General features: G+C 36.5%; 1 protein-coding gene and 1 non-coding gene across 2 annotated transcripts; one reads left to right on the forward strand and one right to left on the reverse strand.

Annotated features, from left to right (window-relative positions):
• Positions 1-1,384: 1,384 nt before the first annotated feature.
• Smp_153430 (putative arginyl-tRNA synthetase) lies at positions 1,385-24,329 on the forward strand (the record flags this gene model as incomplete). Its single annotated transcript, XM_018797625.1, has 12 exons — positions 1,385-1,517; positions 1,558-1,666; positions 1,736-1,875; positions 3,604-3,680; positions 6,807-6,998; positions 9,253-9,359; positions 18,472-18,662; positions 19,244-19,499; positions 20,099-20,275; positions 21,488-21,562; positions 22,223-22,289; positions 24,243-24,329. Exons 1-12 carry the CDS (start codon positions 1,511-1,513, stop codon positions 24,327-24,329), a joined length of 1,485 nt encoding a protein of 494 aa, XP_018652648.1. The 5' UTR covers positions 1,385-1,510.
• Positions 24,330-24,879: 550 nt separating this feature from the next.
• Smp_tRNA_02037_His_GTG.1.1 lies at positions 24,880-24,950 on the reverse strand. Its single transcript has one exon. It is a non-coding gene (tRNA).
• Positions 24,951-25,759: the final 809 nt, after the last annotated feature.

Raw genomic sequence — 25,759 nt, forward strand, 5'->3', positions numbered from 1 at the left:
GAGTCGCGATTGGCTATGATCACCACTACAGGAATATTACGTGACAGGTATGGAGTTAGATCCTTCGGTAGGCTGAAAACCATAAGGCTGTTGACGGTTGAAATAAGACATATTTGTTGGTGATCTCGTGGTACCGAGAGAATACCTAGACGTTCTAAAGTTTCCAAGAGGAACTACCGAGTGTACTTGAGTTCATGCAAGATCACAGGCAACGGAATGAAGTGTGTCTTTGGTACACTTGATGAAACGAGTGCAGTAAAGCAATCACTGGTACAATTGGTTACAATAATAATTGTTACCATTATACCAATCCCGTTCTCGTCAAAAAAGAAAGGTCACTAAGAGTTACCGATCAACTAACAAAATTATTTAACTATTTCTTGAAGCAATCACTCATATTACCAGAAATATAAACTCAAAAATAATTAGTAAAGGGACTAGTGCGGTTGAGTAGCTGAACTACTGTACATTGGTCATTACTGAAGATCTGGATTCGTTTTGAAGTAAGAAGCAGCAAGAGTAAAGAACCTAACCGGTTTAAACATGTTGTCGTCAAGACAGTAGGCGGAAAATATATATTGATTTTTGTATACCATTGGCAATACTCTGCCAATTTTTCAAAGCTTGCGTTACAGCACGAGCAATTTGCTTTCTTTCTTTCCGTGGATGTACTTTCACAAAACTAGGGTCTTTCTGTATAACTTCGAGTTTTGTACATCGATAGACGTTTGACGATTCAATTTTTTTCGGAAAATGGTTACTTAAAAATTAGAAATGTGTAGGGTAATAAAAATAATAACATTCTGTTGATGCTAAATAGGCTTTTATCTGATTTTACCATCTTGTGAATCCTGATTTTACCATCGATAATTTAACTTTTAATTTTTTCTATCGTCTCGGTGCCCTAATTTGGAATAAGGCAAGGTAAAATAATACTTGTTTGTATCAGCATGTAGTGACCGGCCAGTCTCGATAAGAACACGATTGGGATAACGGAAACAATTATTATTATTGTAACCAATTGTACCAGAGATTTTTTTACTGTATTTGGTTTTACAGTTAGCTCATTCCTGCCTTATCCAATACCACATCAATGTGAGAAGTGATCCAGCGGTAACACATATACGGATCAAAGTATATTGTACACCCATGTAATTACCAGCTTATTTACCTAATCTTAAAATTTCCCTAACCACTACGAATCATTAGGCTTGGGGTGTTTTAAAGAGCGTGGACTGTTACATGTAGCGTTTTCATTCGGTTTCCCTTCAGTAAACATTTTACAGCTACAAATAAAAATCTGGCTTCATGTTCCACCATTATTTGTTGATAACTAATTTTACAAACAATTCAAAGATTCATCGGAATTCTTATCTCTGTTTACTTAAGCAGCCTTTCCCTGGGTTTTTGGCTTTTGATACAGTTATAAGTTTTACCATCATGCTCAGGACGATTGGTGCTAATTACTTTGTGGTTCACTTTTAATTCTAATCAGTCAGAACCATGAAAAATGGAAAGTGAGTTTTCTATGTTTTAATGATTTCTTCACATCCATAGAATCAAAAAAATGTTTGAGAAACCTTTTGTACACTAATCCCGTTACAAGAGTACTAATGGGCAATGAGGGAAGTTCCAACCACTCTGAAACTGTTGTCGTAGACTACAGGTACTTTCTCTTTTCTTTACGTGAACTAACAATCTTTTTTCCCCTTCTTTCTACTTTCCTTAACATAAGCTCCCCAAATATTGCTAAACCATTCCACCTGGGGCATTTCCGAGCCACTGTAACAGGGAATTTTGTTAAAAACGTCAATGAAGCTTTTGGACATAAAGTAATTGGAATAAATTACATTGGTGATTGGGGTACTCAATTCGGTAACTACTTTGTATGCTTTCTGCACACTTTCTAACTTAGTTTACCTTTATAAATGTTTTGAACCTGTTTCTAAATGCTATGAATGAAGGGAGCTTCGACTGTTCTTTGTTGTTTTGTCGGTGTTGTATCATTTGAGCCATATGATTTAGTTATGAAACTTTCATCACCATTCGGGATATCTTCTGCACATGTCTCTACATGAGTTGAGTTTTTATGCACCATAGGGTAACTAGTGTTCAGAAAAAGGCAGCAAACTTTTTGCGCTTGCACCATGACCTATTAAAGTCCTTAATTAAACCGTAGATGGAGAACGCTAGAAAATACCGACGAAAGTCTTATTGGAAATCAGTGCTGATATAAAATAAATTGTGATATATGCAAATCTGCAAACGATAACCGAGTAGTCTAGCTTTCAAATATTAAGTTATTATTGGTTTGCTAATATCTTAGTTCGATGCCTCAGCCTGCATATTCATATTATACAGTCAAACATCCTTAGTTACAGCCCGGTTACAGTCTTTTGGGTAACAGAGTGAAATAATGAATGGATCTCGTCACCGACCTTCATCTCTACAAAAGTGACGATTCGGGAAAATTCAGGTATATCATGCACCTAAGTTCACATGCTATCGCAAGGCCAAACATTGAGTATCACATGAAAAATAATACATACTACCAGATCAACCTGGTTTTGAACTTAACCAGGATCTTAGCTTATATGTTTTTACCTTACCTTACCGCGGGTAGAAGGACAAAAGCATATATTCTACATAGTATGACCCTCATAGTATGTTAGGCAGCGTGTGTTTATCGTTCCGAATCGTAAAAATTCTCAAAGTGACGAAAACCAAATGGGTTACATTAAACAATCACCTGATTGTAACTAAAGCTACATTGTCCAGTAATTTAAGTCATTACTTCGTCGATAAATTTGATTCAAAACTGCCAATTATGTCCATGGAAATTTAGCAACTGATTTTGCCCCCAAACGCCCTGGTACGTCCGAGAATGGGGAGAGTCCAGTCTCCCTCTCGAAATCCTCTCACATGGCCACGCGTATATAGCCTCTGCTAGAGAAGTCCTACTCACTGCCTTCTCGCGCCATGGGTGTTGTTTACGTAATTGAGTGGACGAAAAGTGAATGTCCGGCACTTTAACCGGGTTGATGGACACGGAAAGTTCACATAGGGGAGTTGAAAAACTCTGATTCGAAACCAATGGTGCACATGGGCTCCAGTATCCTGAGGGAACAAATGGCGTATGAATCAATCGTTGGTCACCGACTACCATGGGACCGCATCTCCTCACGATGCTCCACTGCCTTGTGGGTTAGACCTTTAGGTCAGAGGCTCGGGATGTGGCCTCTTGTTTCAATTTGGGCACCTGAGCAGTATCCCATCCCTCACGCAAATCGAATGAGATTTGTGCGGCGCATATGTATTTGGTGCTCCCTTGTACCAATATTTATGTGTTTAAATAAATAAATAATAAAATAGCAACTGATTTAAGTAATACCGTAAAAGTATCCGTGATTACATTATATGTTACCGAGCTGTTTATTAAGTGAAGTATAAATTTCACCCTCTCTTAGTCAAAAACCCCACCGGAAACCTAAATAGTTCGGTTTTTAGTGAGACAATGTATCTAAAATAAAGCATAATATAATTTCGTTAAAAACATTCTGCTCAATAATATAAACCTTCATAAGTAAAAAACTTAACTTCCAGATATCTTGGCATCAGGATTTTCAAAATATGGGGATGAGATTGAATTGCGAAGAAATCCTATTGAACATTTATATAAAGTAAGTATGTGTCAATTGAAAATATCTGTGTTTTATTGTCGTTTTACAAACCTATATTCAGAATGTTTCACTCATAACATAGTGTCATTTTGAATAGATCATTTGTTCAATTTTAAAAAATGAGAAGGATGTCAAATTACCGTTGAAACGGCACAAGAGTAATGAGTGGAACATTACATGGACCCTCTCTATTGTTACTATTTACAAGATAAGTGAACGACTAGTTAGATTGTTAGATATATGGTACAAAGGAGACTTTTTAATGGAATATTATCTTCGCTACGGTCGTCTAATATCTGTGGCTACGATACTTCATTTTACTCTTCGAAAATCTAAACAAAATCGAAAGAAAAAAGCATGCATTTCAGTAACTCTGAATAACAAAGTTATAATTACCATAATTACCATCAGAATCTTATGGCATCTTTCCGATTCTTCCACTGATTATGTGCAAATCGACCAGTTGGTGTATTATGGTTCGACCTTTATCAGCGTACGCTATGGTGAGGACTAAGCTCCTGTATTAAATGACGTCGATTGGAAAACAGGAAGTACTGGACGACTTCTTGGTCCTAGTTTGAAGGTTTTCGGCAGTGTACGCCCATGATACCACCAGGAATTGAATCCAGGACCTTCAGACCTTAGGGTGAGCACGCATCCACTCATATCAACGCGCTAAATAATGAAACAATCATCTTTTACAAAACCACTAGCTAACTGCTTCACTTGTGACATACTTTAGTTCTGTAGTTGTTATTTGTATCGCAAACATTTAGCTAACAGTGTATAATCTACCCAATAAAAAGCGATTAGATAATGATGAAAAAGACCATATAATAATAATGATCATAATTATAATAGTTTTTTCTCGTATTGAACAAGAACATGCAAGATGCAAAATAATAATAGAGAAGTTAATCGTACCATCAGTGTATAAATTTATGGAGTCAGTTGAACTCCTTAATTTTCATCTTGAACTAGTCTTAGTTAGATAAACATTGAAAATTAGAAGACGCTAAACAGTTGTTTATGTAGGACTTCATGGGGCTCTAGTGAGAAGCCTGGATCAGTGAAGTTCAACTCTAATTGATATGTTGCATCTACCCACCGATGATTGCCCGATATCTCTAGTTCATTGAAATTAGACCTATAAACCATTGGGTGCCACTTCACCAATTTAGAGGTCAAGCACTCACTGATAGATCAGGTGGTCCTAGGTTCCATCCTCCGTAGTTGGACTATGAATGGGCACTGATGAAGAGTGCCATACTAAGACGACAGAGCTAAACAATCCTTCCTGGCTTTACATGATTGTTTAACTAATGTAAGTCCATAATGTAGATCCCTTATAAAGCCTGTTCTTTGGTTCAGTGAAATTGATAAAATGTTTTCTTTTAACGAATAGGATAACAGAGTTCAAAATATATCTGGCTGATCTGTTATTTTGCCTAATGTTTCAGAATACGACATTTAATTGCCTTAATTAAACTCTATGCAACCGAGTGAAATAATACTATAACAACTATATGGGTTGTAATCAACGCAAACAGTTACCGAATAAAAATATTTCGTTCACCCTCAACAGTATTGAAAATCGATACCTGGTTTAGGAGTAAGAATAGTTTTTTCATCAACACAAATATATCTCTTTGCAGTGGCAGCAATAATGGTGAACACTAAACTAATATTAAAAACGTTTTACCTAACATTATCGTGCCACTTTTTTTGTTCCATATATCACACTTTGTCTTCTCGTAAATCCTGAATTACGATTTTCGTTATTTCGCCAATCCGTATTTTCTCCGCATATTGTCTATGTCTGGTCTTTTCTACTACCACTAATAGTGTTACTTCTACTACTCTGTTATTTGCTTTGACCATTTTATGAATATGCCAAACCAATAGGGAATTGAAATATCGGTGATTAGTACAGTTTATGATGATATAGCTTAGAAAGAGGACTTGTTTTCGTAAAATTTTATATTTTGTCTAATGACTATCTAAACGACTTCAATTTAACTAAGCAAATGTATTTTCAACTAGTCCGCATTGCTAAAATATTATTAATATTCGATTTGAATTATCCGGTTGTTGATTTTTAGAACTGAACTTTAATCAACAGTAGTTGGATACGTTAGTGGGTTGCTGGGCTCAGTGGATTCAAAGATGATGCACTGGGTACCAGGTTCAAGTCTCTCAGTATGAACATCAACACTGTGATGAAAATACATATTCAACTGACGAGTCCTATGGTTGAACGAAACGCTCATCCTACATTCTATTCTTAACCACCACTAATCCATTCTAAAAACTTATATTATCAAATTTTGTGCAAAGGAAATACACTCGTGTTCTGAAAATTGAATAAGTTGACATACTTAGGTTTTTTAACCCTATAATTTCCTTTTGATCATTATTTTGAAATTAAAACTTTGTAGATCGTGATAAGAGTGTGATGGGAAAAAATATCCCTAAAAATCATTGATCATTGAATAACCATCCTCTTCTTTGCATTAATGTTGAACTGTCAAGCGGTGGGGTTCAGATCTTGTTCTGTTCGTAATTTCACAGTTGGATGTTCCTTATCTCACCGTTAATTTCCATTGTGAAATTCGAACCCCGATACGAATTGATTCAAATATCAAGTCACTAACTACTGAGTTCAAACAGACTCTAACTTGTTAAATGGCTATGTACTTTTTCGTAAAGGTTTGTATTTTTCCTTTGTTGATGTTAAAGACTGCAACTGATCATCTCTACTGGAATACGTGTTTCCTGAGTAGATTGCTTCAATATTAATCACAAGTTGGATTAAATGTGAATAACACATTGGCAATTAGAACTATGGGTACTGAGTTCAGTTCTCAATTTTGAACATGAACATTGGATGCAGGCATTTTCAGCTGATAAGTTTAAAATGGAATTAATCAACTTTCTTGAATTCCACCGCTACTAGCCATATTCCAAATTTAATAAAACTGATGACAAAACAGCAACATTGAAACAATGCGCTGAGGATACACATAGCCAACATAGAGTGATCAATTACAGTCGTTAACATTAACAATGAAGAAATAATATCCCTTATAAAGAAAACAGGTCTACCATTTTATTTTGCTACAACAGGTCTATGTACAAGCGAATCGTGATATTCAATCATCAAATGAAAAAAGTCGACATGGAATTGATCATGGAAATGAATCAGTTAACTTATCCAAACCAATACTCAATAATACAACTGAAATACAATCTCGTGATACTGAATTCTGGCGATATATTCGTAAAGTAACTTGTGAACAGTTGGAATCAAATTATCAGGTAAAAAGGAAAAGAATTGCTGTTTTATCATACATGTTTTTATTGTCTTTATCTTCTTTACATTATTTTGTTTCCTGTTACTGTTCAGTAGTTGTAATTAAAACTTATTGATAGAACTTTACTCAGCCACATAGGAGCGGCCAAACCAAAACGTGCCATCAGTTCAAAAAGTCATTAACTTCTGGTCTGAGCCATGTTGGTAGATACAGACTACTTGGTTGCGGTCTGCGCGACTATCCTAACCAATGGTTGGAGACTGTGGGTGACATGGCTCAGAATTGACCACAATGGCGTAGGTGTATTCACTCTTTGTATTCCCTTAAAACCGTGAGATTGAAATTTCTCTATACCTTTCTTTCTACAAACCAACTATTTCTCCTTATATGCAGTCTTCCTTTTACATATTACTACCATTGAAGTATCTGCTTCCATGAATTTGGTGTTCATCTTAGTGTGCTGATGAGGTGTAGCAACGTGGACCGATGTATATATGTGTCTCGTCTTACATTGCAGCCTTTGACCTAAAGATCTGATCCACTAGGCAGGGGAGCATCGTAAGGAGATGCAGTTCCATATTAGCCGGTGACCAACGATTGATTCACACGCCATTTGTTCCCTCAGGATACTGGAGCCCATGTGCACCATTGGTTTCTAATCAGGGTTTTCCAACTCTCCTAGGTGGACTTTCCGTGTCCACCAACCCGGTTAAAGTGCCGGACGTTCGCTTTTCGTCCTCTCACTTTCGTGAACAACACCCATGGCGCGAGAAGGCAGTGAGTAGGACTTCTCTAGCAGAGGCTATATACGCGTGGCCATGTGAGAGGATTTCGAGAGGGAGACTGGACTCTCCCTACTCTCGGCCGTACTAGGGCATTTGAGGGCTTTTTCCTCTAGAAAAGGAATACATTAATCTACAAATAAAACGTGGTTGGAAGTTATTCAGCGTATGTGAATAACTAAGGAATATGATAACTATAGGTCATTGGCTTTTCAATAAAATCAAGCTCAATTCACATTGCGTCATGTTAATCCTTTATTATAAATTCTAGATACCTAATTGTCTTTCGGAATAATTTTTTACAATGAAGAATCTAATTAATTAATCAATAACAACAAATGAACACTTTTCATAAGTAAACCTATAAACAGTTTTCATTAACTAGGCTCTGGGAAACTGAATAGTTTTAACGGTTAACTGCAATCGGTTAAGTCATGGGTTTAAATCTCCTTAAGATTAGTGAATGTCATCTCAATTTATTACATCAAATTGCATACCATCAGAACAGAATAATACCTGGTATATTTGTCGGTCTATTTGTTATTACGTCCTAGTTCTCTTGATTGTAAATTTAAACTTTAATGTGCAGTCAATAAAATTAGATGTGATTAGCTCGTGAGTGTAGACACACAGATGTGCTAAATTTATGGGACGGGAAATTAATTTTTATGATTGTTATGTACTCTAGGTTTCATTGTGTGTAGGCTACTTGTATTTGTGTTAATGAAACTTGTCTAACCTATGATCTGGTTCTCAATTGTGTTGTTCTTGAATTCTGTATTGTTGAATATTATGATCTCTCGTCTAGTAGTGTATTATATACTGTAATATTACATACATAGTATCGACAAATTGTTCATTATTTTTGTTGTTACAATAGTGTCTTACAAAAAAGTTATGCATAGAAAGGTATTCAACTACAAAACAGGATAAACAGATAGAATAAGTCTTTGTATCGACAGTGCCGATCTTGATGTTTCCCCCCTCAGGGATCTTTATAACCACTAGTAGTTTTCATCACCCCAAAATCCGTTTACCCTAGCACCCCTTTAATTATCTGCATCACTTGTGGATCGATAGTCACTAATTTAACAAGATCTCCACTGTATCCTAATCCAACGACCCTGAAAGATTCGAAGAGTGCACAAAAACCGGAAATGACTGTTGCAAGGATTAAGTGAATATAATTACTCTGACAATGAAAATGAATATTATTAGTTTACTTTATAATATTACACAACAAATAAACGTACGTTGCATCACTCGTGCGGAAATTACTAAAAATGGAACGGATTACTGAATAATAAAAGTAGTATATATGAATACACAAAAATGAGTTGGGTAGGGAAAGACGGATAATGCAAACGAAGTTAATATCTATTCTTTTCTAAATTAATTTGTTCCCATCTTAATATTCTTCAATTACGCTGATGAGTTGACCCTTTTAAATTTTGTTTTTCTTAATTATCTTTATAGCGTATGAATATTCGATTTACAAGTTATGAATATGAATCTGATTATGTGGAGAAAGCTTATTCACTTGCTAACATGTTACTAGCCAATGGGTTAGCTTACAAAAGTTTGTAAGTTGCATAGACTTCAATAATAATTTAAAATTTATTCATTGTTTTGAATGAGAGAAAACTTCTAAAGAAAATCAGCCAAAATTATTGCATTCTAACGACCTTGGTCTTCTTATCAGCCAATCAGAATGTAATGCTTAGTTCTAAAACAGTAAACAATAAAATCAAATAAAACTACGGTGAAGTAGTAGGCTTGACACAATAAGCAATCCGTGAGTTAAATTTATGACCCTGTAGGGTTTTCCTTACTAACTGACACTAAATATAATCCAAAAAAGTTAGGGTAAGATAATAGGAATTACACCAGTGTTATTATGTACTAGGATTACCAAATAAGGTATTGAGTCATTTCTCAGTCCAATCTCAGAATTTATTTTTGATGTGGATAGTGGTCATACTTTCGAAGCATGGTTTTACAGAATAGGTGATATTTTCCGAATAGAATTTCCCGCTATGGACGACCCAAAGAAAGTCCGTTTTTTGTTACAGAAACTTGGTCCTAATAAGCATCAAAAGTATAAAATTCATTCCGCCTAAACATCCACAAGAAGTCAATTTCGATGGAACTGTCAACACTAAATAAAATATTTTGTAAACAGATGTCACTATTTCGTATCCAGTATAATTGTAAACAGTTGACTAAAGAAGCTGATGATGACTACGCTACGTACGCCGGTAGAGTGAATTTACAAGCAAAACGATTTAAATTTAATGCATTATCCAATGGTCCAGTAATGGCCATTTTAGAAACAGGTTCTGTAGTGGGTTCGAATCTATTTATGCCCAAAGCAGAATGTACAATTAGTGAATTTTTGATTGAGATCATGAATCAATGAATGTTAGACCACTATTGAAAACCTGGAAGCATTGGACAGCCGTTTCGTTCTAGTGTGGGACTTCTCAACAATGTGTGACCGAAGGTCCTGGGTTTGAATCCCACATGCGAGGTTTACTAATAATTTCCAATTTATTAGCTACAGTCTATAGTACTCACAACCACTTTTGGCTTCATCTCGTATAGTTATTTTTTCATTTTACAGTGTGATACGGTCCGGTCTGTTTGTATGGAAACTACGTATATCTGAAGTATACTACTCATACAGTGGAGGCGGATATTGTGTTCTGGACTGAACGGTCTGGGTCAGTCTGAAAGTTGCTAAACAGAGGACCAGTAAGGACTAAGGGTTGACGCAAGTCTGCTCGTGCTGGTTAACTCATCATTGGTTTAGCACAGGTCCTAGATCACAGAAGTCGGTTTTCTGACTGGCGATTTTGTCACGTGATAATTGACAGGGGCAAACGTTAGGTATTTTAACCTGTATTACCCATTGTTTCGTTCATAGACGTCAGCACTATTCATCTATTCAAAACTTATCTTTTTTACAACTCCACTGTTCACCATTTAATTACTGATTTGTGATAATATAACAAAACTCCGCCTGTAGCTCTTCTAGAGTTACTGCCGGTCCCAAGCCCGGATAAAGGAGGAGGGTTGGGCATGGGGTTAGCGACCCCATCCCGTAGAAAAGCTAACTCGCTAAAAAAACGCTAACCAGAAAAAATAATTCAAACCATTTAAACTCTGCCCTGGGAGTTGAAGGAATAATGACGTCTCATGATGAAAGCCGAAATTCTTCGGAAGTCACGAGATCGATGCACCTTCTAACAACCAGAGCAACACTCTTTATAGGTACATGGAACGTCCGGACAATGTGGGAGACAGGAAAGACCAGCCAAATATCAATGGAAATGAGGAGATACAACTTGGCAGTACTCGGAATCGGTGAAACCCATTGGACACAAACTGGAGAACAAAGGCTAGGTACAGGAGAGATGCTGCTGTACTCCGGTCACGAAGGGGAAAATGCTCCACACACTCAGGGAGTTGCTCTAATGCTATCCAAAGAAGCACGAAATGCACTTGTGGGATGGGAATCTCATGGACCCAGGATAATCAAAGCATCATTCAGAACAAAGAAAGAGGGAGCCACAATGAATGTTATCCAATGTTATGCACCCACCAATGATAGCAACGACGATGATAAAGATCAGTTCTATGAAAGGCTGCAATCAACAATAGCGAAGTGCTCACGAAAGGACCTCACCATCCTGATGGGAGATCTAAATGCTAAAGTTGGAGTGGGCAACACAGGATATGAAGATGTAATTGGACGACATGTATTAGGAGAGAGAAATGAAAATGGGGAGAGACATGCAAACCTATGTGCATTCAACAAATTGGTTATAGGCGACACAATATTCCCACACAAGCGCATACACAAAGCTACATGGATCTCACCGGACCAAACCACAGAGAACCAGATAGATCACATCTGTATCAACAAAAAATTCCGAAGATCAATGGAAGATGTGAGAACCCGGAGAGGAGCTGACATAGCTTCAGATCACCACCTGGTTGTGGCCAAGATGAGACTGAAGCTAAAGAAACACTGGACAACTGGACAAACAGCACTACAAAGTTTCAATACAGCCTTCCTTCGAGATACTGACAAGCTCCATGAATTCAAGATAACTCTCAACAACAGGTTCCAGGCTCTACAGGATCTACTGAATGAACAAGAAACTACTTTGGAGGACAACTGGAAAGGGATAAAAGAAGCACTAACTTCAACGTGTCAGGAGGTTCCCGGTCCTAAAAAGCATCATCATAAGGAATGGATCTCTATGGGAACCCTCAACAAAATTCAAGAAAGGAAGAACAAGAAACTAGCAATTAACAACAGCCGAACACAATCAGAGAAAGTCAAAGCACAAGCAGACTACGCAAAAGCAAACAAGGAAGTGAAGAAAAGCCGACAAGTAGAAATATATGGGAGAACTAGCAACGACGGCGGAAAAAGCTGCAAGAGAAGGGAATATGAAACAACTATATGATACAACGACGAAATTGGCAGGGAGATATAGCAAACCAGAGAGACCAGTCAAGGACAAAGAAGGAAAGACAATCACTGAGATTCAAGAACAGAGGAAAAGATGGGCAGAATACTTCGAGGAACTGCTGAATAGACCAGCCCCATTGAATCCACCGAACATCGAAGCAGCCCACACAGACCTTCCAATAGATGTCACTCCATCAACGATCGAAGAAGTCAAGATGGCCATCAGACAAATCAAAAGTGGGAAGGCGGCAGGACCTGACAATATACCAGCAGAAGCACTGAAGTCAGACATTGAAATAACTGCAAACATGCTTCACCTTCTATTCAAGAAGATTTGGGAAGAGGAACAAGTGCCAATGGACTGGAAAGAAGGATATCTCATCAAGATACCAAAGAAAGGAGATCTGAGCCAATGTGAGAACTACAGAGGTATCAGTTTGTTATCAGTACCAGGAAAAGTTTTCAACAGAGTGCTGCTGAATCGGATGAAAGACGCAGTAGACGCCGAACTTAGGGATCATCAGGCTGGATTCCGTAAGGATCGGTCGTGCACAGACCAGATTGCGACACTACGGATCATCGTTGAACAATCAGTTGAGTGGAATTCATCACTATACGTCAACTTTATTGACTATGAGAAGGCGTTTGACAGCGTGGACAGGAGAACATTATGGAAACTTCTTCGACACTATGGAGTTCCTGAAAAGATTGTCAACATTATCCAAAACTCATACGATGGACTACAGTGCAAAGTCATGCATGGAGGACAGCTGACAGATACATTTCCAGTAAGGACCGGAGTCAGACAAGGCTGTCTACTCTCCCCATTCCTCTTCTAGTGATTGACTGGATTATGAAGAATTCGACATCTGAGGGGAAATACGGAATACAATGGACTTCTCAGAATCAATTAGATGATTTGGACTTCGCAGATGACCTAGCCCTCCTCTCTCATACACACGAACAAATGCAGATGAAGACAGCAAATGTAGCAGCAGCCTCCGCATCGATAGGCACTTTGTATTGTATTGTTATTAAGTTATCTGATCAAGTACGGTAAGCTAAACAGTAGAATGTACTTTCACTGTATGATTCTTTGCTGTACTCGTTACCTATTCCATTTTTGTGGGTTTTTTTTCCAGTGATGGACTGACTTGTATGTCTACAGAAAACATTAATGATGTGAATTTTTCGAATCAAAATATTATCCTATTAAAAAGTGATAATTCAACTTTATATTTAACCAGGTAAATAATTTAAACAGTTAATTTGCTTTATACTTGTGGTGGTCGATATTTGATATTATCCCTAAACTTCGTGTATTGTTCGTCCTGATAACCATTACTCGATAACGTCCTAACGGTGTATAAATCAGAAGGCGTATACGAAGGGTTGATTTCGTTTATTATTGGACCACATACAGATATCCAATATTACAGGCACGTTAAGCAAGCATGAAAGAGTGGTGCCGTAAAGCAGGCGAGTGAGCGTGAGAGTCGAATGAGCAAGTACAGTGCACCGCACTGTACTTGCTCATTCGAGTAACGGTTATCAAGACGAACGATACACGAAGTTTAAGGATAATATAGAATATCGACCACCACACACTATGTTATAATTAGGCTTGATTATCTATACTACATCGTATGTAGCTTGTCTTTTGAATGCATAGTTTTCTTTTTAACTTACAGGGATATAGCGGCGGCGATTTCTCGTTACGAAAAATATCATTTCGATAGGATACATTATGTGGTATGCAATATATTCGTTATATATATATATATATATATATATATATATATATATATACGCGTATTTATGTATATATATTTATGTGACTATAAATCTATACAACAAAAGATTCATTCAGCGGTAAAATTCACTTTTTTCCCAGTCATTACATTTACAACCATAAGTGCAACTTCGAGGTTCGAAGGTCAATCAATAGACAATCAGCCAAAGTAGGTTTTATTCATCACAAATTAATATCACTTGCGATGCCCCCTAGTGATTTCCTAAGTATTTATTCATGAGGAGTTCCATAATAGGACGAAACAGCTGGTTAGTGCCCCCTAGTTTTCAATGATACCTCAACTGAGATTAATCTGTGACGAATAGAACCTACAAATTTGACGAATCCTCACAAAACCCGAACAACTAATTGATTGGAGCACGTCAATTCCTGGTAGTGTTCGATGACTTTCTGACACGACTACTTGATGTGGCTAATTTCGACCATCATTTCACGTAATGTGGTTTCTGTAGTCGTGTGGCATTACTATCCCACGCGCAAGTAGTGTGTTGCTGAAGTTTAAGCGCGTGGTGGTTAATAACTCAAATTTCAAGATGATTCCAGTATTATGTTGCATGTAAATAGCTCATACTCCTTGTTAGTTGTAAGCGTGCTCATCTTCCCTTATATTTTAGATCTAAGTCTCCGTTTCCTGACTGTAGTTGTGTTTCTTGACTTGACGCCACTTAACTCTTTTTACCGAGAGCTTTTGTAGCAGTATTTGTCATTAAAAGGTGTACCAATTAAGTTCTTAAACCTTGTCAACGTTATCCATCCCAGTACTATTTTTCAACTATCGTCAAAACTGTCAATTTCATAATGTTGTTCATCAGGGTTACCCGATATCTTTCTTCTTAGTTAATTTCGTCATAAATGGCTTAGAAACCACACTTCATATAACTTTGTGGGGATCAATCTTCTACCATGAGGTCCACTTATGGACTAGAAATACTCAGGTGGTATGGTTTTATTTAGTGAAGACATTGACATAGTTCTTATTCTTGTGAATACCTTGAGCAGCAATCCAAACGTGTTCGGTTTGAGTTTCTCTCCTTCTAAATATAAAATTTTGTTTCAACACTGACCTAGCTTGAATAATTATAAGATGTGAAGTAGTTGAATCCATTAAACACTTCATTTACGTATCTCTAGTCACCGCCTACATCAACAGGCGATATTGTGTTGTAACGTTTTGATTGGCAGATGTTTCAATGTCATGCCGAAACGCTCTTTTTGTGAGTTTTATTATATTTTCTGTTATCCAAGTTATTGTTATATTATCTATTAGCCAGTATAATCCTGTTTGTTACTTTATTTAAAGGTTGAAATCGGACAGCGTTTACACTTTCAACAACTCAACTATGTTCTCCTTAAAATGGGTTATAATTGGCCGGTTATGTAAGTATCAATGTTTTTGTATCCAAATGAATTTCCTGCTTTTACATAACAGCCCATCGAGGGGATCTTTCAGCTACTTTTCATAGCAAGCGTACACTTTCCGAACGATTACTGAACTTCCCATGTACTCAAGTCTTTTGTGTCATATATGTAGGCTTTGTTTTCTGATTGTGGTACGTAATATTTGGCCCAGCTGCAGGAATTTCATAAAAGCTATCATCTCTCTGAAGACTGCTGATAAATTTTACTGATGTTCTTTTAGCAGTGTGCAGTCTTTGCCCAGATCATCTTGTTGATTGCTTTCAACCCATTGATATCGTTTAAATTGCACTTCGGGCACAAACCATTTGAACTAGTCATGTCTCGTCATACACAACATCTTTTGAGTCGACTTTTTCTAACCTCTTTCTTCCTTTGCGAGAAGACAGAATCCTTGGAGACGCTGATTGTTGATGGAAACAACTTTCTGTCAGAACGTTTTATAGCCAGCAGTACAAGTTCGCCCTCGGGCAGTAATTTCCTTCTCTTAAGCTTACCATTTTCCAACTGACCTGCCGACATAATAAGACTTGATTGAACAAGTGGTTATAGCTCTTACGAGTCATTACGATAGGCAAGCTCAACTACCACTTTGAAAGGCATCAATGCTCCCCATATCCTTCTGACATATATCGCTTAATCTTACATTCTGAGACGCTACGAATAAACGTTTCAGGTATCCCCCAACCTTCCGTAGGAATGAGATAGTTGCAATTTCTATGTAACTGAGTAGTGACCAATGTCATGTTTGTCTGATTCAGAGTTAATAGATGTCACACTTTAATAAATGTAGTTTATTCAACGAATAAGTGAAGTGTTAGCAATAATGATTAATCCAAAGTTCATTTCTAGATAGACTTTGTTAACTTGAATTAGTGGATGAACCATTTTAGCCTATTGCTCGGTGGTATAGTAAATTTTCTGGTAATGTGTTAGTATAAAAGAGCGCTTAACATAATTTTGAGGAATTTTCAACCAATTCCTGACCAATCGCAAAACAGCTTTTGTAAAAGGATAGCTTTTGTAATAGGAAATAATAACATTACAGAGCGTAAGTTGATTTTACACAATTATTAAATTTATTGTATTGGAACATTGGCTGTTGAGCTGCTGAGTTATAGTCGCGGTCAACTGCATTAAAGAATTCGATTATGCTAATCCATCGATATCGATGTGTTTAATTCGTTTTCTTTGTTCCCATCTTAATTCTACAAATTATCTGAACACAGTATTTTACTCGACCGGGTGTCAGCGGATAATCTTAGTCGAATTCTTTAACAACGACAAAAACAGGCTGAGTTCGATATCCACTGTTCCAGTTCACATACTATGCCACCTACTTCTAATAATGCAGTTTTTAACAGCATCCCTAAATTCATATATAACCCTGAATATGGGCATACCTTCTCGATGTGATCCGAGCGCTGGAGAGATATGTTCAGTATAGAATTCTGTTTATTAGGTCGATGTTTGGAAGACTTGGTTGTTGATGTGAGATTGAAAACAGCTAACATGCACTCTGTGTTGACCAAATTTAACGGAAGGTACTCCATTAATTTAGATTTAAGGAGACAGTAACACAGAGATGTTTAGGGAGTCAGCTTCACTGTTTACTATTCTTGATATAATGAGAAGTGGAGCTGGTGATTACGGTACTCCAGCATTTGATGTGAACCTTAGGTGTGAATATATCAAGTTAAGCTCGTTAATCGATAATTAGTTGAAATGTTTAGTGTTTATCAACGCTCTTCAGTTACCACAGGACCCGTCTTTTGATCCAACTAGTTACCAATCAGAACAATAATTGGAAGTTGATGGAAATATATCCTGAAAACCCAACAAGTATTGGATACAGAATGATAAAAGCTTTAGTGTTTGTATAATATTGTTATGGAAAGCTTTGGATATTTTGTATCGATATTCTCACTGGAGCTGATTGGTTGGAAAATAAACCAGTCGCTATGCACTAGTAAAGACTGTATCCTGTGGACATATAGATCGTCTAAAAATTTATATGGAGGGTAATGTTTTCAAAAAATTCTCATTCTTTGTAGCTTTAGACCAGCTGTTGTCTTCTGATATGACGCGCTCAGTCAATCAAAAGGTTCTGGGTTGATAGGCATTGTATTTGCATCGTTTAAAAACAAATAACTATTTTCTGTGTGACAGTTTCGACTTTATGAAGTCAGTTTTAGTATTTCTTATCCATCCATATATTATATATTTAATGCTATTGCACCACAGTTCATAGTATCCTAACATCAACTCCATCCCACTCATTCAGAAAAACAATGATGACAATATGTTCATTTTTTCTTAAAACTTAAATTAATTTACCATAAAGATTTTCTAATATTCAATACCTTGTACTACCGTTCTGTAACAAACTATAGGTTAATTCAAATGCAATCAAATAGTAAGATGGGATAAGATTTTCACTAAGTTCATGAATTCGATTGATATTTCCAAGGTCGCATTCATTGAACAGCAATCATTTTTCTCGGTATTCGGAGGTGAATTGTATAAAACCCCTTAAATTAAATATGTTGCAGCCCTAAAGAAGGTCAGTTGTGAGTCGGCACATTACCAGCTTCTTTGACTATAAAGCTAAAGGATGTGGATTCGAATCACTTCAGGTGCATTAGTGTTCCCTCACAATGGGGTCTATGGATTCGTGACCAGTTCTGATTGACACAAAGCCTAAACAGATTGGAGTTCCTTAACAACTACCTTTAAACACTACCTAATATTTCCATCTAGTACATGTAATGTCAAGTCACTTAGATTAGTTGATCATTTTGCAACTTAATCTATAGAATTCGACAAACATAACAATAGTCATTACTTAGGGATTGTAGATTAGATTATATGTTTTGTAACTTATATAGTTGTTCACTTCCAAGCAGTATAATGAAATAATCCACAGAAAAGTAACATTTCTACTTATTCAAAGTTAAGTCGTTTGTTTTTGTTTTGCTATTAGATCTATGATCGGTGATGATGTTTATGATAATACTGATAATGATCAATGTAGTCAATGTGCTCGTAATCTTCTACATATTCCATTCGGTCGAATTATGGGGATGAGTACTAGGAAAGGTGAAGGTTTATTTCTATTGGATATTTTAAATAATGCTCAACAATTTATGCTGAATCGAATGAAAGGTTCACAAAGTAAGCAAACAATCATCTGTGTTTATACATTCAAAATATACTTTTGTTTGTTTTGTCTTTGTAAATAGGAAATATATATATACATATATACTGTTGTAGCGATGTAATCTTCTCATTCAACGTCTCTCCCACTTATCATTAAGTTAGTCATAATGTGTGAATAAAATGTGTTTGTAAAAATTAGTATAGAATTAATCTTGTTTCGGTCTAGTGATTGCGTAATTTTAGGGACTTATTTGGAGAGTCAAGAAATCTTCATGGCACCAGTCTTCTGTGTTTTAACTTTATGTTATGACAATTGAAGTGGTTCTTCTTCCTCCAGTAAAAACAGTAAGATCGAAGAATTGCAGTGTTTCCTTATTTCCAAGTAAAAGCAGTAAGACTGCGAGCCCAACAAAGCGGATAAGTGCATAGCACCAAAGACATTCCAGATATAACAGTGGCGACACATACGACCACCCAGTCACAAAAGTGCCGATGAAGTCATACAGTTATTACAAATCCTAACCTCAGTTCTAACTTTGACATCGCTGCTTTCTAGTTGTTCATTGTTTTGTTTGATTTTTCTTTTCCTTCATTAGATACCCGACTAACTCAAAATGAATCAGTTAATCCGTCATTGTTATGTCAAAATGAAATAGCTGATCATTTAGGTGTAACATGTTTGGTAACAACAATGTTTGCCTATCCACGTCAAAAACCAATTAATTTGCAGACATTTCTTGGTTTACCAGTGACATCAACACCAACAATGAAATGTAGTCATTTGTTGAAATCATCACCTGTAAGCGAATTATGCGGATTAACTCTGCAATATTGTCATGCAAGACTGTGCAGGTATGTATTCGAAAATAAATTTGGCGTAATTGGCTAATCTGATGCAAAATATGCGATATATTTTAGGTGGAAAGATTAAAAGAATGATTAACTCTGACTAGAAAAGAGCGTGGCTAAACTCAGACATGACGCTTTAACCGGGTTGATGGACACGGAAAGTCCACCTAGGGAGTTGGAAAACCCTGACTCCAAACCAATGGTGCATGTGGGCTTCAGTATCCTGAGGGAACGAATGGCGTATGAACCAATTGTTGGTCACCGGCTACCATGGGACTACATCTCTTTACGTTGCTCCACTGCCTTGTGGATTAGACCTTTAGGTCGTAGGTTCCTAGTGTGGCCCCCCAAGAAAACTACCTGCTTCGGTTCAGACGCCCGGGCAGTATTCCAGCCCTCACACAAACTGAATGACGAAGTGTGCTGCATATATATTTGTTACTTCCTTGTACCAATGTTTGTGTTTAAATGAATAAATAAATGATAATGGACCAAATTAACCGACTGAACATAGCTTATTCTAGAGATACATTCATTTCCATTATTATTATTATTATTATTATTATTATTATTACTTCGACTTTCTTGCCTTTTATTTAAAGCCTAGAATCTCGTTCAATTTCCTCCGGTCTATTTCCATTCAAGGTTAATAACAGTGATCCAACATCAATGGCGTTTGACACAGATCAACTTATTCATGTATTTGATCAATTTACAGAATGGCCTTCAACGACAGTTAATGAAAAATCTTTTGTGAAATTGGCTGATCAGTTGTGCAGGTCGAGTTGCTTTTAAATATTATTTAATTGATAGTAAATTCTGAGAATGTAAACAATATTATAATTAACTATATTTTAAAGTAGTATAGCACAAGACTGAATATAATACGTGTGTATGCGATTAGTTGTATTCCTCATTTTCACTTTCGAAAATTTAATAGCTGTGTAGTTAAGATCTCTGATACCTTGATTTTATTGTAACAATACTATGAAGCTGTTAAATAGGCATTACGATGACGATTAGTTGATCGCTACAACCTTTGTACACAGAAGCCTTGCAAACGTTCATAGGACCAGCCCTTCTCAAACGAACATGATAACAATAAATGCACGATAAAACATAACAGTCGTTTGTGCATATACAGTTATCACTGCTCATTCACTGTGTTCAGGTATTGTGTATTGCATTTGTCTGAGATGTTGCGTATTTGTGCCGTGGTGAAGCAGTGGCCTAATGGTTACGGCGTTCAACTTTCAGCGACTAAATTCCAATTTTGAACACGTTACTCCTACTCTGGCTTGGGCAACTGGTTATTATCATTAGCCCTTGCAGTGGGAGTGTGGCTCATATTTAAGTACCTGGAGAATTAATATTTTTATGTATATATGGATAGATTCCTGAAAAGACGACCATTCATTTAGTTCAAATTAAGCATTCGAGTGGTATTAATGACTGTCACCTAAAAAGAAATATCTTAAAATCAGATACACAAATCGGTATTTGATTGCTGAGTAGTCGTAAGCTTTATTAATAACAGTACTACAATGAAGTTATAGTTAGTTTAGAAGTAAATGTCTTCGTACCTTCCTTAAAGTTGAGTTATGAATGTTCTTACTGATAGAAAAGTATCACAGTACGCATTACAAACAGTTTAACACCTATGATTTACCCTTTATTGTTGAGAAATGTAACTTCGATACTCTAGTGAACGAGAATACAAGTGGGGACAACCAAATGTATTTGAATACAAAATTACAAAACGTCTTAGTAAAATCTGAGAACTATACAGTAAATACTTGATTTGCAAAATGTCAATCAATCGTCTCAGACTTCAGTTCCTTCATGTTCACACCAATCATTCTCTTTTCTTGGATCTTCTTAACTTTCTGCCTCTAGGCATTTCACTTTCGATTGGTGATGATGACTAGGTTAGTTGTTTGACTAGATACTGTTCATTTTAATTTATATTATCACTTCTCTTTTCCTGATAGATTTTCTACTGTGCTTCATACTGCTTATTCAAAATACGAACCACATTACGTACTACAATATGCATTACAACTTACGTAAGTCGCCCATATCTCATACACCAAAATATATCTACCTTTTAAAGTATATTTTAAAATAGATAGAATGGATGGGATGTGGTTTGCGGCAGAACTCGGGACGCGCGTTTCTACCTATTCGGGACTCGTCACCTGGACGCACCTGCATACCAATGTTGATGCTTATCCGGGACTTAAACCCAGTACTTATCGTTTTAAACACTAACGCTTTTATTTCGTGGTGTTGATGTTGTTCGACAACTCAAGCCCGTCCATATGAATGTCATGTTCTACGTTACTTAACACTAAAAGCTTTCAAGCAAACTACCGTTTGATTTTGCTTAGTGAACACTATTGGGGTACTATAGTAGCTTCGTCTAACCCATAGATTTATTTAATTCAGTGTGCACGAAACATATATCAATGATCAGCTTTTTTATCAGCAATAATTCCGTTTATTTATGAGTTATATACTTTACGAACCTGGTCTCAGTTGGGTTATCATTGATAATCATGGAGCACTGGATGGCTTTTTGGTCTAAGAATGAAACTTCTTAACATAGTGCACCTATAATAATCTAATTAAGGCTACTCCGTAACAAATACAACCTGTAATCTTTACAAAACTCCAACTGAAGTTTGTTTACTGTTTTTGTCCATATTCCATACCATTTTTTGCAGTTCTGATGTAAACTCAGCTTGGAAGCATTTGCCAGTTTTGACATGCACAAATAAAGAAGATCAACTAGTAAGTGTGATCGATATGTTTAATTCTTCCTCCCCCCCTCTAATGGAACTATATTAAAACTAAGGAAACAATTGACTTGGTACAAATAAAACATTAGTGACGTTACAGAGATCATTAAATTGTGACAATTTTCCCATGAAATTAAAATCTAAGCCATCAAATGAATAAATTCCTGGGGACGAAACGCTTAGTCGGTTGACCAAGTTTATGTAGGCTATATTTATCACAGATTGTTTTCATATATAGTATCACTGAAAATCAGGAAATACGAAACAGCTGTTTCATCCTAGTTAGGAACTTTTCATCAGTACACATCCACCACTCTTTCACAGGTCAAATCCAGAACTTTCACTTCTCATAGCAAACAATTAACCATTAACTTGGCTTTCGACATTAATCAATTCGTGATAAAGCGTAACAGTCATATAATATCATTATGGACAACCGTTTCGCTCTCTACATAAGTCTGAACCTGTACTAGTCATCATCAAACACATTACTATTGTGTTGTGGAAATTGTTGAGTTTATATTGATATCATGAATCGATCAGCGCTAGGCCACCATTGAAAACTTGGAAGCACTAGATAGCCTTTTCGTCCTAGTATGGGACTGGTGAACAGTGCACATCCACGATCCTGTACTCAGGACTCGAACCCAGGACCTTCGGTCTCTCACGCGAACGCTTAAGCTCTAGACCACTGAGATAGCATCCAACGGTGTTGATATCTAACTTCCACCAATTCACGATATTACGCTACCGTTCACCATTGTCTTCAGTGAGTAACTGCCTCGCAGCAGACACAGTCGGACTGTACTGGTCACATCTTCTCACTAGACCTCCAGGAAATCTATCTTGAAGCTAGTTACTAGTGAGCACATGATAACTTAATAAGATGATCGACTAAAATAATATAAGTTGTTAAAATGTTGTCAGAAGGATTAAAATGAATATCAATTGAATAATCAATTTAATTTTTCATCATTGTTGGACAAATCATTTAATTTTGGTAATCAGCAAAGAAATCTACAATGCTGGTAGTTCATTTCATCTTGTATGGAAATAGTCCATTTCGTTCACATACTATTTACTATGTAGACCAAATACGTTAGATTGCAGTAACTATAGAACTTCACTATTGAGGTTGTTTAATATCACTTTCAATGTTCAATAAATCTGTTGTGTCCAGCGCTGTTGACTATTTTTCCGTAGATGTAAATGTTTCAATAATTTGAAACTGTCTGCACCTATCTTACTATGAACATATCAGTGTACTGCAGCCCAATATGCTGGGTGAAAAATACAAATAAAGGCGGCATGCTTGAACATCTAGGCTACCTGTTCCTGCTATCTAGATATTTCAACAAGTTATCTAGTTTTGTTTGTTTTAAAACATCACTATGGCTATTAATCGTATAACCTATTCAGGTGCGTTTCTGAAAAGTGTACAAATTTTCGTTCTACACGTTACAAAGGCCCAAACAGAGATATAGTGGTTGCTGGCATTATGTAGCGAAAAGAATGTACATTATTTAGATATCGATTGACTAGGCTGCTAACTTCTAGCTGGCGATCACTCAATATTTATCGTGAGAATCGACCAAGAAGTAAGAAATGGAAACTTGTTGAAATACATTATGCTAAAAATTCTATATTGTACCAAAAATATAATATAAGATAAAGCTAATGATAATAATAATAATAAAATTAGGGGTTGGAGTTAGATCTTCAGTTAAAATGACTGTTCCTTATGTATCACTTGGCCAATTAAAATAACGCAAAGAGATAACACATCAATTAAGCATTGAAATCATTATGAGAACAACCTCAACTTCAATGATTTATTTGTCTGCTTTAAGTACGTGTATTATATTGTTCTAATCTGCAGTTTACTTTGTTAAATTATAATTCACTATGATGCTTATATAATTCTTATTCGTATCTACTTTTTCAGATACGTCTATTCATCTTTCTAGCGTCTAGAAATGTACTTGCCTCATGTTTACGTTTAATGGGAATCAGACCGTTGAGTGCGATATAACGGTTATTATTATTATGATGAAAAATTAATCCTTCCATGCTTGAGTTCATATGTCAGTGTATAATATAGATTGATTAAACAAACTACCCTTTTTCCTCACTTACACTTACTCTCTTTTCTATGTACAGTTATCATTTATTGTTTAAAATAAATTATTATCGTCAATCGTATGTATTTTATTGTGTATCACTGGGCTTTTAACAAAGAACTGGAGTTAACAGACTACCTTTGTCTATGAATACATTATATAGATATCTTCAAGAATGTCCCACAAACTATCGGATGAAAGAGTTTTGACGTAACCCATGTACACCATTGATTTGGAATCAGGGTTTTCCATTCCCCTAAGTGGACTCACCGTGTCCACCAACCCGGTTAAAGCGCCGTACATTCGCTTTTCATCCTCTCAACTTCGTAAACATTACCCGTGGTGCGAGAAGGCAGTGAGTAGGACTTCCCTGACAGAGTCTATATACGCATGGCCATGTGAGAGCATTTGGAGAGGGAGAGCGGACTCTCGGCCGTACCAGGGCATCTGGGGGCGTGGAATATCGTTGCCATGATTCAAACCTGGGTTAGTGCGGCCACAATGCAATGTCCTAACCACCAGACCACAGCGACGATGAACACGCGCCCCGAATATCCAGTAGTATAGGTAAGTTGGAATATTTGACAATAATAATGAGGTATCAAACAAAATTAAATCAGTGTAGAGCATTCATTCCTCTGAAATAGAGTAGACTTTCATGACTGATAAATAAACGAAGGCTGACCGTATGAAGGTCAAAGTGGTAAGTGCTTGGGTGACTGCTATTGGTTGTTTTAGATAGGGACGATAACTGATAAGACGACTGGTGTTACATACTAATTATATCTGTCGACATAAGTGGCCTACACCACATATATACTTAAGTTTAATTCTAGTGGCATACCAATCAGGAGCAACTCAGCCATTTAAAAGTCACGGGGCATTGTTTATCACCTGTATCACTCATTTTAGTGAATAAATGCTTACTATTTAACATTAGGTTGTTGCGTAATTCACTTATGTGGGATTGCTAATGTTAACAAGTTGTAAGAAAATGCAAAAAAAACTATGAGATGAAGTGGAATTTCATTATGATGTCCATTTAAAAAAAATATACCTAGGAAAACTCTTTTCTCCTCGTATACAGTCAAGACCTAGACAAATAATGCTTCTTATAATCCACTGAGCTGTATGATCCGAAATAATTCCTATAGCTACCTCGATAAATATTTAAGAACGAGGTGGAGATTTCAGTATTTCATTAGTTGAAATCAGGGGATTCGATTGAAACTATTCCACCGAGGTAGCACCTGGATTACTGGAGGATTATACAGGTCAGTGCATTATAAGAAGCATTATTTGTCTAGGTCTTGACTGTATACGAGGAGAAAAGAGTTTTCCT

The sequence above is a fragment of the Schistosoma mansoni genome, chromosome 5, assembly GCF_000237925.1.
Source record: "Schistosoma mansoni strain Puerto Rico chromosome 5, complete genome".
NCBI lineage: Eukaryota > Metazoa > Platyhelminthes > Trematoda > Strigeidida > Schistosomatidae > Schistosoma > Schistosoma mansoni.